Source organism: Neoarius graeffei, chromosome 18, assembly GCF_027579695.1.
Source record: "Neoarius graeffei isolate fNeoGra1 chromosome 18, fNeoGra1.pri, whole genome shotgun sequence".
NCBI classification, from domain to species: Eukaryota; Metazoa; Chordata; class Actinopteri; order Siluriformes; family Ariidae; genus Neoarius; species Neoarius graeffei.
In genome coordinates, this window is record NC_083586.1 from 47826210 (window position 1) to 47840968 (window position 14759).

Consider the following 14759-nt stretch of genomic DNA (forward strand, 5'->3'; position numbering starts at 1 on the left):
GCAATGCAGTCCACCTCCTGTACGTATGTCAAAAAGCAACAAAACTGTGAATAAACTGACAACAGCATGTAACAGCATTAAACTAAAAAAACAAACAAAAAAAACCTCCTAAAACCACACAGACTGGTGTTAGCGGGCTATTCAGAAAAGCTGTGTTAATGATATACAGCACCCTTTGAGAGTGGCAAGACTTCGCTACGGAATTACACTGCAACAAAAGTTGGACCTAGCAAGCAGTCTGAATTTTTCAGCTACGTATCTGTTTCTTACTACTGACACTTACAGCATGTCACATATCTGTAAATAAGTGTTACATTTGTATGTTAAACAAAATACTTCGGGGGGAAAAAAAATCTAACCTAATGCAAGACCGATATTAATCTCATCTCTCCAGGTAGTCAGCTAGCGTTAATTAATTCAACCTCAACAAGGAACTCTTTAAGGTCCAATAAGATACAGCAATATACAGCTTTTGATACGAGGCACACGCCTCTTTCCCAAGAAAAAGCATCGTGGTGGTTTACACCATCTTTACTCATTCTCTCTTCTTTTTAAATTGCTCTTTTTATTTAGAAAATTAAAAAAAATCGCTCATGAGCTTTACAAGGTTTATACAAAATATGTAGAAAGAAATTGGACTGAGGTACCTTGTTCTTGAGGTAGAAGGTTATTTCTCGTACTGGTTTACGTGAAGGTTAGCTTTTCGACCTGTGCAGACAATCATATTAGCACTGCATGCTTTTTTTATACTTATCCATAAATAAACCGCTATGCTTCGTGTTTAACAGGTTGATCAGCACCTCATCAGTGTAGTGATATATCACGCTAACCGTTCATACACCACCTTCTCTATCACTGCGCTGGAAATTTCAGACAACAAGGTGATACCGATGTCAACTGTCTCAATGCAAGGGTTTTTTTTGCATTCTTTTTTCATAAAAGTCAGCATCTTTGATGGCTTTTAAAACCGTCATTATGAATTTTAAAGGGCAGCATTTGTCACATAAAATACCTTAAAAAACAAAGAGACAAGCCATAAACATCCCACATTCATTTGTATGATCACAGGATTTAAATCTTTTTTTTAAATCCTCAGATATTCTTCTTTCTTTAGGTTCAGGACACATAAGAACAAGCAGAAACTTTCTTACAAGCCAGGAAACGGCAAAATGATCAAAAGACAATCCACAAGCCACGAACACAAAGCAGGACACAGAGAGAAGAGAGGAGAAGAAAGAAATCAGAAAGAGAAGAAAGGGGAAAAATGATGGCGTAACAAAATCAAGGGAAAAACTTTTAAAAGATGAAAAGGAAAGAAAGATAAAGCGGAAAAAGAAAAAAGCAGGATAAAAAATAAAGAAAAGGAAGGATGATGGAAATGAATAAACAAAAAGAAAGAGACAACTGAAATGAAAGAGAAAAAATTTAAAGATGAAAAAAGAAAAAGAGACAAAATGTCAAAAAGGAAAAAGAAAGAAAAGATAAAAAGAAAGATAAGAACAAATAAAAGGGGGAGAAGGAAAAAATTAAAAATGAGAAAAAAGAAAGACAAAAATTAGAGGAAAATAAATAAAATTTAAAAGATGAATAAGAAAGAAAGACAGAAAATTAAGTGGAGAAAAGGGGAAAAATAAAGAAGATAGATTGAATTGAAAAAGAAAGATAAGAAATAAAAAAGAAAAAAATTAAAAGATTAAAAAAGAAAGAAAGAAAGAAAGAAAGAAAGAAAGAAAGAAAGAAAGAAAGAAAGAAAGAAAGAAAGAAAATTAAGGTGGGTACAGGGGAAAAATAAAGATAGATAAGAAAGAAAAAATAAAAAAAATTCAAAGATAATAAAATAGAGAAACAGAGACAAACAGAAAGAAAGAAAGAAAGAAAGAAAGAAAGAAAGAAAGAAAGAAAGAAAGAAAATTAAGGTGGGTACAGGGGAAAAATAAAGAGAGATAAGAAAGAAAAAATAAAAAAATTCAAAGATAATAAAATAGAGAAACAGAGACAAACAGAAAGAAAGAAAGAAAGAAAGAAAGAAAGAAAGAAAGAAAGAAAGAAAGAAAGAAAGAAAGAAAGAAAGAAAATTAAAGGGAGAAAAGGTGAAAAAATAAAGATAGACTGAATTGAAAAAGAAAGATAAGAAATAAAAAAATTAAAAGATGAAAAAAATAAAATAAAGAGACAGACAGAAAGAAAAAGAAAGAAAATTAAGGTGGGTACAGGGGGAAAATAAAGATAGATTGAATTGAAAAAGAAAGATAAGAAAGAAAAAAGGAAAGAAAAAATTAAAAGATGAAAAAATAAAGAAAAGAGACAGACAGACAGACAGACAGAAAGGACAGGACGCTGTGCGCTGCAGAAGGCAGGTAGAAACACTGTATACATTCACGAGTTATAAGACGGCCTGGTCAGGACGTGATTAAGTGTCCTGAATGCAGCTTGTAGGCAGCCTCTTCTTATTGCACTTGCACTTCACCAGACTTTTGCAGTTCACTTTTTTTTTTTGCACGCTAAAATATTTTAAGTGCTTTTATTGACTCTAGTACAGAACACGTATTTAGGATGAGTGAGGCCACTCTGGCTTTCCCAAAACAACATTTGCAATAAAATCAGGCTGACTGGAGATTTTACAATCATAATCGCATTAAACTCTTTGTTATTTTGTTTTCTCCCTCATAATTTGTAGGCCAGGAGAGGTCAGTAGACTTCCATCTTGTTCAGATGAGCTTGAAAAAAACTGGGAAAGAAACACAGGGGATCAAAAGGAAAGCAAGCCGGGAGAAGCGGGTTAGTACGCAGGCTAATTATCGGATGCTGTTAACGTGAAATTAAGAATCTTGTCCTAAGCTTTAAAAGAACTAAATAAACTAAAGCCTGAATATTTATTCACATTAACGACCTGATTAACAAACACTAAAAAGTGCAAATTAGCATGTACGCGAAGGAAATTTCAGAGTGTGATTGGGAAATGCTAACCGCTTTACCACATGCTAACTGAGTTGGAAAATCTGCCCTAGGTGTCTTTTTCTTTTGTTTGTTTAACTGAAACTATCTAAGGCTACAGACGACTCAATAGAAAGCACAATATGGTTTTCTAATCAGTGAACACTGTTACACCTATTCGTCTTTACTCAGCACTCCCTCAGGTAGTTATGTGTCACTCGCTCAACAGTTCACGTTGTTAAATGCTAGTCAGGCTACATTTACACAGTGTGCTCGCACTCAGCCTGAATGTGCTTACGGCTGCCGCTTCCGCTCCCGTGTGGAGACAAGCGCGATGTTTGCTGGTAAAATCATCTCATTCACAGGCAGCCGGATTCCCACTTCGCTAATAATGTGTGCTTTTCAGAGGACAGATCCAACACAGCATCTCCACACGTTCTGAATTTGAAACGCCCGTCACCCGCCGGCGCACTCATCCGGATGTTCGGAACGCTCACAGGGTTGTTTTTGCTCTCGGAGTGAGGCTCGCTCAGGTCTTATAAGGTTCTTTGGTTTCGATCTTGTTGCTTGTCCTTCTCGTGTGTTTCCCTCCCGCTTGTAGTTTTCGTTCTCTTGCGCCTTTTGCTCGATTTGGTTTGCGCTCGGAGGAGCTACATTCATAGGCTGCTGCTGCTTGCTGGCTGCCCCCTGCTGGTCACTTGGTGTGCTGCGATGGTGTCGCTGCCCCCTGCTGGTTTTTCTGTTGTTGCTGTTTGACTTGTTGGATGATTTCCCTAATCTTCCGTTGTGCAGTCTGCAAAGGAACAAAAGGATTTCAACACCACACAGGACTTGATTTACAAGCTGGATCTTCAAATGCACAATTTTGAACATTCTATTTAAGTTTTTTTTATTTCCATTAACTGAGCAATAAGCATTTTGCAAATTCTTCAAACTTCTAAGAAAATCTAACAGATTGAGTGGATATTTGGAAAACAACCTAGATCTAATTGAAAAAGAAACGCTGAACACTCTACTTAGGTATTTATAGTATGCGACAAATAATCTCGTGCAAAAGAAAGGGAGATAACCAAAAAAATAAAGCAATACACAACAAGAGGGTGTGAGTTACAATGTCATGCCTAAGGGCCTCTGCATGCTCTTGCGGCAAGGCTTTCGCAGACAGCTTTTCGCAGACAGCTGTAATTTATTGTTGAGTGGGGAGTAATAGGCATGCGCGATGTTATTCACCGCCACAATGCAAGGGGGCGTGAAGTCGCGAAATCGCTAGGAGTAGTTGGTGGGTGTGGTTAGTGGAGTGTTTATCCTCCGGTTACTTATAATGACTAGAACTGGAGTCGTATAGATGTACGTACTTCCTCACTTCCTCGATCAACCGCTCTTCGTGCTGCTCCATCTTCGCTCATGTTTTTAAAAATGGCGGTAGTGAAAACAAAACAAACCGGGAAAGTAGGGAAGCGGAAGTAGAGTGGACCAATCAGAGCCCTCTTGTCTGCGACGCTGTCTGCGAGGCTTTTGCGGTGGTCACAATTTTTGGGAGGTGCGCGCAGAGCGTCTGCGAAGGTGGGGGGGCTATGCAGACGCCATCTGCGACGCCGTCTGCGAGGACTGCGTTGTCAGCATAAATTGGCCTTAACACCACAGAGCCTAAAACTCCCTTACTCATGATAAAATCGCAGGGATCACAAGCACAAGGATAAAATCCACTGTTCAAGAAATATTTAAATAATATCGGCTGGCTTTTTTTCATGGTATATCAGATATATTCCATTCAGCTAGCATGATATTGAACGAGTCGAAGACAAGTAGCTGAATGGAATATATCTGATATACCATGAAAAAAAGCCATTATTATTATTATTATTATTATTATTATTATTATTATACATACAGACTCTCTTCATATCAGCATTCTCGAAGGCCAACAATAGCTTACCCACAACTCGGTGTTGTTAGCACAGCAGTCCAATTACCTTCCAGTGTAGTGTTAGCGAAGACCAATGCTAGCGCAGTCAAACCAATTATTATTATTATTATTTTCCCTGTGTAATTTATTTAGTTACTTTTAAAATCAACATCAACAGCTACACACAAGGGCGCGACCTGGCAGCCAAAATTCTCTGAAAATCTTCCATTTTTAACGAAGCAAACCTGGCGGCTATGTTTGTTTACCAATTGTCACAGTCAATCGCTAGCGCAGAAGTCTCTGACGTGTGACGTCGTGTTGTCTGGACAACGTGCAACATCGTAACAATATTGCACATTCATTCTCCATTGGGTAGAGTGACGTAATACATGTAGGATAAGCGATATGATAACAATATTGCATGCTATCAATAAACCCACTAGAAGGGAAGAGAATACATGTTTTTATTCCATGGAAAAAGTGGCCTGTATATGTTTAATAATAATAATAATATTGGCTGGCTTTTTTTCATGGTATATCAGATATATTCCATTCAGCCAGCATGATATTGAACGGGTTGAAGATGAGTTATATTGCACAAATAAAGCCATTTGGTGAAATTTTGAAGAAGAGAGTGTACCAATTTAACATTTTTACCTGATTAGCATCAAGTTAAAGTCAAAGTCCCTTCCATGCCAGAATCTGGTCTTCCCAGGCAGTCTCCTGTCCCAGTACTAACCAACTCTTTAAGGCGATGGGTATGGCTAGTCCTCTGGTAACCATGAGAGTTTGACTTCCCTACTTGCATCTGTATTGCAGCGTGCCTTGATTAGCATAATTAATACGAATTAAATACTAATTTGCATAATTGGTTTTAAGTAATTTTTTCACATTTTGTATTCAGTATACAACCATCTACGTGCCTGCCAATTTCCATGTAAACATCTTGAAAAATAGAAAAGTTATTAAGAAAAAAACATTTGATCTCATTTGGTAATGAGGCCCATTTTGGACCATGTGATCCTCAAACAGAATATTATGGCAGCTTTCTAAAAATTAAGCTGTTTTTTCAATCTTTGATTTGTAATATCTCAAGAGAGGATAAAGATATTTTAATTCTGTAAAAAGTATGTTGTTCTGCATTCAGTTCTGAATTCCATGAGACCAGCAATTTGGATTGAATTTTGAATTTTCACCTGATATGCCTACTTAAATATGAGGAACAGGTGTGCTCTCAATCAATATTCGGGAGCGGGAGGGCGCTCTGGCGCCTGCGAGTTGTAGTCCGTGTCGGTCATGGCTGAAGGCTGCCACGAACTTGTGCTGTCACTGACATGTAAGTTATTGCTTTACCCTTCAGGAGTCTGACTAGGATCTGACAGCAGTCAATTAAAGGAAAGACCGTTTGGACACTGTGTCAGATTAGGCAATCTAATGGCCCTTTTCCACTATCCTTTTTCAGCTCACTTCAGCCCGACACGGCTCGCGTTTCGACTACCAAAAAACAGCACGACTCAGCTCGCTTCAGCCCTGCTTAGCCCCTAAAACTCGCACTGTTTTGGAGTGGGGCTGAAGCGAGCCAAAGCGAGCCGAGTGAGGCTGGGGGCGTGAGCAGACACTCCCCTGTGCACTGACTGGTGAGGAGGAGTGTCCTCACATGCCCACACACGCCCCGCGAGCACACTGAGATCTGTAAACACCGTAAACCCGGAAGAAGAAGAATTACGAGAATTTCTGAAGCCCATATGCGCCTCGTCTCGTCTATACGCTCTTGCCAGTATCTGTTGGCGTTGGTGGTGACAACAAGCCACAGCACCAAGACCAGCAACACTAACGACTCCATGTCCTCCATGTTTATTGTTTAGTATTCGGGTCGTGAGACTACCGCTTAAAAGATCACTGATGTCACTGTTTGCGCTGCTTAACGACATCACGTGACGTCCACCCACTTTCGCTAACTCCACCCAATGTGTCCACCCACTTCCAGCCAGCACGGTTCAGCGCGGTTGTAGTCGAAATGCAACTCCAACAGCCCCGCTCAGCTCGACTCAGCTCAACTCAGCACGGCACGGCTCAGCCGCGTTTGTAGTGGAAAAGCGGCAATAGTGGAGTAAATTCTTGTCGTGTTTTGGTTGGGAGACTGGCAACACTACAAGTCTGACTCCGACCAATCATCATTCATGTCAGGGGTCAGTTGTCAGACTAGGTGAGAAAATACACAAAATTCTGACATGCTCGACTTTTCATTGGTGTGTCATGGGGCATCCTACAATCAAAAAAAAAAAATATATATATATATATATTTCAATATAATCCCACTTAACGTGTTTCAGGGTGGAGGTTCTCTTTAATAAACTCTTAAATGTTTAGATTCAGATTTTTGGTGGAACATTTGCTTAATTGTTTTTATTTGTCACATGTACACTCAACCCATCTGAAGCAGCGAATGCACAAGTGAGCAATGAGCACACACACATGCACAGAGCAGTAGGCCACTATGCGGCAGCACCCAGGGAGTGGTTGGGGGTTAGGTGCCTTGCTCAAAAGCACTTCAGCTATGATACAGAGGGAGGAGTAAGTTCTGTTCATTCACTCAACTCCCCTCACATTTTTCCTGCCGGTCCCAGGAATCAAACCGGCGACCCTTTGGGCCTAAAGTTGTTTCTCTAACCTTCAGGCCATGGCTGCCCCCATTATTACCTTGTCATTATGCACCGTTTTGCTTTGACTGTGACTCTATCTCACTAACAGTGATTAAATGGTAATGACTCAACTTGACTCTGCGTAAAATTGAAAAGCCTTGAACATATATTCTACCTCTCATGATCGGTAATAGGAAATAGGCATTTTGCAGCTAGAGGTCATGTGCTTGGATACCGCTTAGCAACACGAAAGTGCAGAGCAAGCGTTCAGTTTACAAAACCCTCAACAAGGTCAAGCACAAAAGTTTCAGCAATTTATAGCGCCTCATTTCTTTCCTTTTCGAGAAGAATTGTCAATGTAGTTTTCTAAATTTACTTTAGGCTCATTTTTACAGGAAAAAATATGAGATACGTCGAGAAATGGTAAAAATCCAAACATCCACCACCCAGGGGCCCACCGGGGGCCCAAATATGGAATTTCTGAGTTCTGCCAAATTGTGGCTATCTCCTGTACCTACGTGCCAAGTTTAGTGAAGATAAACTGTAATGTAATGTAATATAATATAATAGTTGTAATGTAGTATAGGGGCGGCACGGTGGTGTAGTGGTTAGCGCTGTCGCCTCACAGCAAGAAGGTCCGGGTTCGAGCCTCGTGGCCGGCGAGGGCCTTTCTGTGCGGAGTTTGCATGTTCTCCCCGTGTCCGCGTGGGTTTCCTCCGGGTGCTCCGGTTTCCCCCACAGTCCAAAGACATGCAGGTTAGGTTAACTGGTGACTCTAAATTGACCGTAGGTGTGAATGTGAGTGTGAATGGTTGTCTGTGTCTATGTGTCAGCCCTGTGATGACCTGGCGACTTGTCCAGGGTGTACCCCGCCTTTCGCCCGTAGTCAGCTGGGATAGGCTCCAGCTTGCCTGCGACCCTGTAGAACAGGATAAAGCGGCTAGAGATAATGAGAATGTAGTATAGCAACTCATAGCAACTCTTTACAGCCATGATGAACAGAAAAGCATCTCAGCATGCTCACAGCATCAGTGCGAGCATCATGTCGAGAGTTTGTGTTGATAAATGTAACGTCAAAGACATTGAGGGAGGGGGTGGGTGGATATTGTGCCCCCCAGGGACCTCCCTGGGGCCGGTACATGAATTTTGTTGATATCTGCAAAATTCCCAGTCATCCCCCAGACCAACTTGCCAAATTTGGTAAAAATCCGTCGAGATATGGCAACGTTAGCTCAAGATAATATAATATGAATCATATGGATACTTGCTCTCCACTTTCATGTTGCTAAGCGGTATCCAAGCACGTGACCTCTAGCTGCAAAGAGCCTACTGGAGCTCAATAGTGTGCACGCGGTTCAGATTGTAACTCCATCAGTGTTGTGAGCTTACCTGACTAGCAAAAAAATGGCCGATGATTTTCACAAACACCTCGTCGTTCTCGTCAGGTGTTTGGTCCCGTGGAACGATGACCTCAGCGCTGGTGAGATTCTGCAGTTCGTTCACCTGCACAGAACAACAGCAACAGCAGGAAGTGAGTGAAATACTACCAGCAAGGAAAGTACACACTGATGCTAATCAAAAAGTACACAATATAGAATGCCATTCTGCAATGAAATATAGTTTAGTGACTTCCTAATTCTGATGCTTAGTGTTAGAAATGCACTGAACTGAACACCTTTGCCAGCATTGCTCTGATGTTATGAGGCTCCGTGTAATAAGTTCTCATGTCTGCTGGAACAGCAGCTGCTTGATTAACTGATGGAAAATACCAGTGCGAGAGAAAACACAGAGTCTTTACACGCCGCCATGTTAAATAAGCAAATGAATAAATGCAAACATAAATAAAAGTAAGGCAGGTTTATTTATTTAAAAAATAAGTTGGAAGACTTTTTCACTGAAGAACAAGCACGTATTAATAGTATGTATTTATTTCAAGTGTAGCTTCAGCTCCAGCTCTGAGCCGAACTCCACTCAGTGCATAATTTAGAAAAATGCTAAAAAGTGGGCAAGGGGCTGGGGAGACGGCCGACAGAGGCTAAGGAAGGAAGCGCCGATGTGTGAGGCAGGAGGCGTTCAAGGAGTCTTTTTTAATTTTATGATGTAGTGAAGTACCAAACGGTTGACTCTGCTTACATCAGCATCAGCCTTGGAAGGTTCATGATGATTTTAAATGGTAGATGGTGTTTGGAGCCATTTTTAACCCATAAAATGCAGATTTTTTTTAAATAAAAATGGTAATTTTGTCACACATACACGCACAATTTTGTGTGTTTTGCTCACAAAATACCTTAGGGACTTTTATGCACATTATGTGGGACTGCCCTAATGCCTCGGTCACAACCGGTTGTACGTGCTCCTACGGCCGGTCTACATGCAAAAAACGCAAGAAACGCACAGAGGGGGCGCGTGAAACGCACGGAGGGCGCGCGTGTGACGTGCTGATTTTCGAGCCGTAGACTGGCCGCAGAGGTTCTTTGTCATGTCAAACAAACTCTACGGGCGCTTACGTTTTTTTCAGGTTGCAAGACAAACTTACGGCCAACGTGTGCCTTTCTCCACGAACAAACAAAACGCAGCGATTTGGGAAACGCCAAAAATCGCACGGCCAAAAAATCGTACGTCCGGTTGTGACCTAGGCTTAAGATATATCATTTCTGGAACACAATAGTGCAGTCATTATCAGACCTGATTGAGATACAGCTCCCCATGGACCCTGCATTACACCTTCTCAACGATGACTCTCAGATATTCATGAATGAAAGGTCGAGAAAAATTTGGCTTGCTGGTCTGACAGCAGCCAAGAAGATTAAGAAGAAGAGGCCAAGAAGCCTTTATTTGTCACACATACACTCAAGCACACAGTGAAATTTAACCTCTGCATTTAACCCATCTGAAGCAGTGAACACACACACGTGAGCAATGAGCACACACACATACCCAGAGAAGTGGGCAGCTATGCTACAGTGCCCGGGAAGTAGTTCTGGGTTAGATGCCCTTGCTCAAGGGCACTTCAACCCAACCTCAGGCCACGGCTGCCCTATGATAACCTAACTGCATGTCTTTGAACTGTGGGGGAAACCGGAGCAAACACACACAGACATGGGGAGAACATGCAAACTCCACACAGAAAGGCCCCTGTTGGCCACTGGGCTCGAACCCAAAACCCAGAACCTTCTTTTTGTGAGGTGACAGTGCTAACTACTACACCACTGTGCCACCCAAATTATTGTGCACCTCACAATTTATCCTACAAGCAGTGGTTACATACTTTTTTTTTAGATACAGTTAGGCCCAAAAATATTTGGACAGTGACACAAGTTTTGTTATTTTAGCTGTTTACGAAAACATATTCAGGATACAATTATATAATCAATATGGGCTTAAAGTGCAGACTCTCAGCTGTAATTTGAGGGTATTCACATCCAATTTGGAGCAAGGGTTTAGGAATTACAGCTCTTTAATACGTAGCTGCCTCTTTTTCAAGGGATCAAAAGTAATTGGACAGTTGACTCAGAAGGCTGCAACAAAAAAATAACAAGGCTGCATGGGCTTTTCCCTCGTTAACCTGTCATCAATTAAGCAGTTAAAAGGTCTGGAGTTGATTCCAGGTGTGGCGTTGATTCCAGGTGTGGCGTTTGCATTTGGAAGCTGTTGCTGTGAACACACAACATGCGGTCAAAGGAGCTCTCAATGGAGGTGAAACAGACCATCCTGAGGCTGAAAAAAAAGAAGAAATCCATCAGAGAGATAGCAGAAATGTTAGAAGTGGCCAAATCAACAGTTTGGTACATTCTGAGAAAAAAAAAAGAGTGCACTGGTGAGCTTGGGAACTCAAAAAGGCCTGGACGTCCACGGAAGACAACAGTGGCGGATGATCGCAGAATCCTTTCCATGGTGAAGAAAAACCCCTTCACAACATCCACTCAAGTGAACAACACTCCAGGAAGTAGGTGTATCAGTATCTAAGTCTACCATAAAGAGAAGACTTCATGAGAGTAAATACAAAGGATTCACCACAAGGTGCAAACCATTAATCAGCCTCAAAAATAGAAAGGCCAGAATTGACTTTGCCAAAAAACGCCTGAAGAAGCCAGCCCAGTTCTGGAACAGCATTCTTTGAACAGATGAGACTAAGATCAACCTGTACCAGAATGATGGGAAGAAGAAAGTTTGGAGAAGAATTGGAACAGCTCATGATCCAAAGCACACCACATCTTCTGTAAAACATGGTGGAGGCAGTGTGATGGCATGGGCATGCATGGCTTCCAATGGCACTGGGTCACTTGTGTTTATTGTTGATGTGACAAAAGACAGAAGCAGCCGGATGAATTCTGAAGTGTATAGGGATATACTTTCTGCTCAGATTCAGCCAAATGCAGCAAAGTTGATTGGATGGCGCTCCACAGTACAGATGGACGATGATCCAAAACATACTGCAAAAGCAACCCAGGAGTTTTTTAAAACAATGAAGTGGAATATTCTGCAATGGCCGAGTCAATCACCAGATCTCAACCCAATCGAGCATGCATTTCACTTGCTCAAGACAAAACTTAAGGCAGAAAGAGCCACAAACAAGCAACAACTGAAGACAGCTGCAGTAAAGGCCTGGCAAAGCATCACAAAGGAGGAAACCCAGCGTTTGGCAATGTCCATGGGTTCCAGACTTCAGGGAGTCATTGCCTGCAAAGGATTCTCAACAAAATATTGAAAAGTAACATTTTACTTAGGGTTATGTTTATTTGTCCAATTACTTTTGAGCCCCTGAAATGAGGAGCGTTTGTATAAAAATAGCTACAGTTCCTACATGTTTAATCATATATTTTTGTTCAACCCCTTGAATTAAACCTTAAAGTCTGCCCTTCAATTCTGTTGTAGTTGTTTCATTTCAAATCCAATGTGGTGGCATGCAGAGCCCAAATCATGAAGATTGTGTCACTGTCCAAATATTTCTGGGCCTAACTGTATCTTTTTATCAAACATTCTTCCACCAAGGTTAATGGTGCAACCCCACGGACAATACAAATATGACGCAATGGAACTGCCAGAGTTCAGGACATTTTGCTAAAGAGAAACTAAATGAACTGTTTGTGTGATGATGTCTGTGCTTTGTTGGAATTTATGCTCTATCCCATGTGGGTAGGGATAGAAAGGGTTCTGTTTTTACGATACTTCTGTAATTATGACATTTCATGTTTGTTATTTGTCAAATATAATAAAAAATGAGGACTAACAAGATCAACTGAGAGCTACTGCTCACTTACGTATCCCCCCGCTCTCGCGTATATCAGAATGCAAGCAATTGAAGGAACAGGACACTTATTATGAATGTTGACTTCAACAAATAATTAAGAAGAAGAAGAAGAAGAAACCTTTATTTGGTCACATGCACACTTCAAGCACAGTGAAATTCATCCTCTGCATTTAACCCATCTGAAGCAGTGAACACACACACACACCCAGAGCAGTGGGCAGCCACACCAGAGCACCCGGGGAGCAGTCAGGGGTCAGGTACCATGCTCAAGGGCACCTCAGGCCAAGGCCGCCCCACGTCAACCTAATTAACCCTGAAACAAGTAAGTAAAGAGCAGTGTCTCTCCCCAGGGATTTCAAATAGCATCCTGGTAAACTGTCATTTTGAAATAGCATTTTGCTTCCTGAAATGGTGTCAAAATCCACCCTATATGTTTCGTAAATACATTCAGTCGGTAAACAGGAAGTCGATGTGGGACAGACCTGAAAACGGTACACACGGTATAGAACCCCAAGCTGAATCTCGGTACCAATTATCAAGCAGTTGTGATTTATAGTTGCTGAGAAAAAGGGTGTTCCGGACGGACGGCGATATGGACGGACAGACGGACAGAGGTAAAAAAACAGTACTGGGATCTATTTTTAGTCACTTAATATACAGTACTGTGCAAAAGGCTTATGCACGTGCAAAGAAATACTGTAGAGCAAAGATACATCAAAAACATTAAATTAAATTAAATTAAATGTGTCTTCATTAAACATTACTATAAAGAGCAGCAAACAGTAACAAATGAAACAAAGTCAATATTTAGTGTCACAACCCTTTGCTTTAGAAAAAAATAATAGTCTCAGGTCCAATGAGTGCAGTTTTATAAGACTAAATAAATATAGACTAAGTATTGAAAAAAATACATGTATATAATGAATAGCAATACATGTCAGATTCAACCTGTGTTGTAGAGGTTAAAATAAAAAAAGAAACGATAGATAGATAGATAGATAGATAGACAGACAGACAGACAGACAGACAGACAGACAGACAGACAGATAGATAGATAGATAGATAGATAGATAGATAGATAGATAGATAGATAGATAGATAGATAGATGAACTATAACAATCAAAAATTACTGCTTTGTTGAAGATAGTGATTTTACAAAGACAAGTTGAAGATGGTAGCATAAAAGAATCATATAAAGTTAAATATCGACAAAAAGAAAAGTTTACTATAAAACAAACCTGAGATGAAAACATTCAAGATAAAATTATACTGTTTCTTCCTTTTAAGAATTGGCCGTGCAGTCTGGTTGGAAGAATGGCATATTTCTTCCCTCCTGTCACCGACAGTGATGCTGGTTATTTGTGAGCATCTGTGGGCTCATGTATGTGGAAGAGGGCAGATAGCTTTCCTCAGAGTATGTTACACAGCCCTGTGACACAGCATGAGCAGCAGTTTGAAAAGATGGCTGACATGACTCACGAGGACAGGGAGCTGGTGGGTGGGGGTGGGAATTGGAAAGTGACCACATTTTGGGGTGGGGTGGGGTGGGGAACTTTTTTGTATTCAACCGTTTTTCACCTGAGATAGGTGTGGCAGGTGTAAATAAAAGTCTCAACGCATTTCAACACTTAATATCTATCAAGCAATTGTTAAAGAAATTTTACAGCTCAATTTCACACGCACTGAGACACACCGTTTTCCCGCCCTTGCCTATGACTCGACCAGCGGCGGCTGCGGGGACTTTAATGTGCGTCTCCAGCTTCACTTCCTCCTTAGCGGTGAAAAAGTTCTCCTCCTTCAGCTTTCTGAATATTCGACCCTGAGCCTGCAATCACACACACACACACACACACACACACACACACACACACACACACACACACAGAGAAAAGAGAAATGTCATAAAGAATTCAGAGCAATAGTTTCATCAGATGATTCCACACCACCTAATAACTGAGCCTCTGAATCATCATCACTGGGGTTTTATTTCGAGGGGGATAACACGTATAAACACAGTGCGATTAT

General features: G+C 40.9%; 1 protein-coding gene across 2 annotated transcripts in view; it reads right to left on the reverse strand.

The window, feature by feature from the left end:
- Window positions 1-2087: 2087 nt before the first annotated feature.
- The window catches only part of igf2bp2b (insulin-like growth factor 2 mRNA binding protein 2b), a 135059-nt gene continuing 122387 nt past the window's right edge, over window positions 2088-14759 (reverse strand). Inside the window, exons 14-16 of one of the 2 annotated variants that reach the window (XM_060898947.1) lie at window positions 14428-14559; window positions 8872-8985; window positions 2088-3727 (exon numbers count right to left, since the gene is read on the reverse strand). In XM_060898947.1, the coding sequence (XP_060754930.1) occupies window positions 3629-3727; window positions 8872-8985; window positions 14428-14559 (345 nt within the window). In that variant the 3' untranslated portion in view covers window positions 2088-3628. Of the gene's footprint in view, window positions 3728-8871; window positions 8986-9154; window positions 9238-14427; window positions 14560-14759 lie in introns of those variants that run through there. The other variant, XM_060898948.1, reaches the window with a different exon arrangement.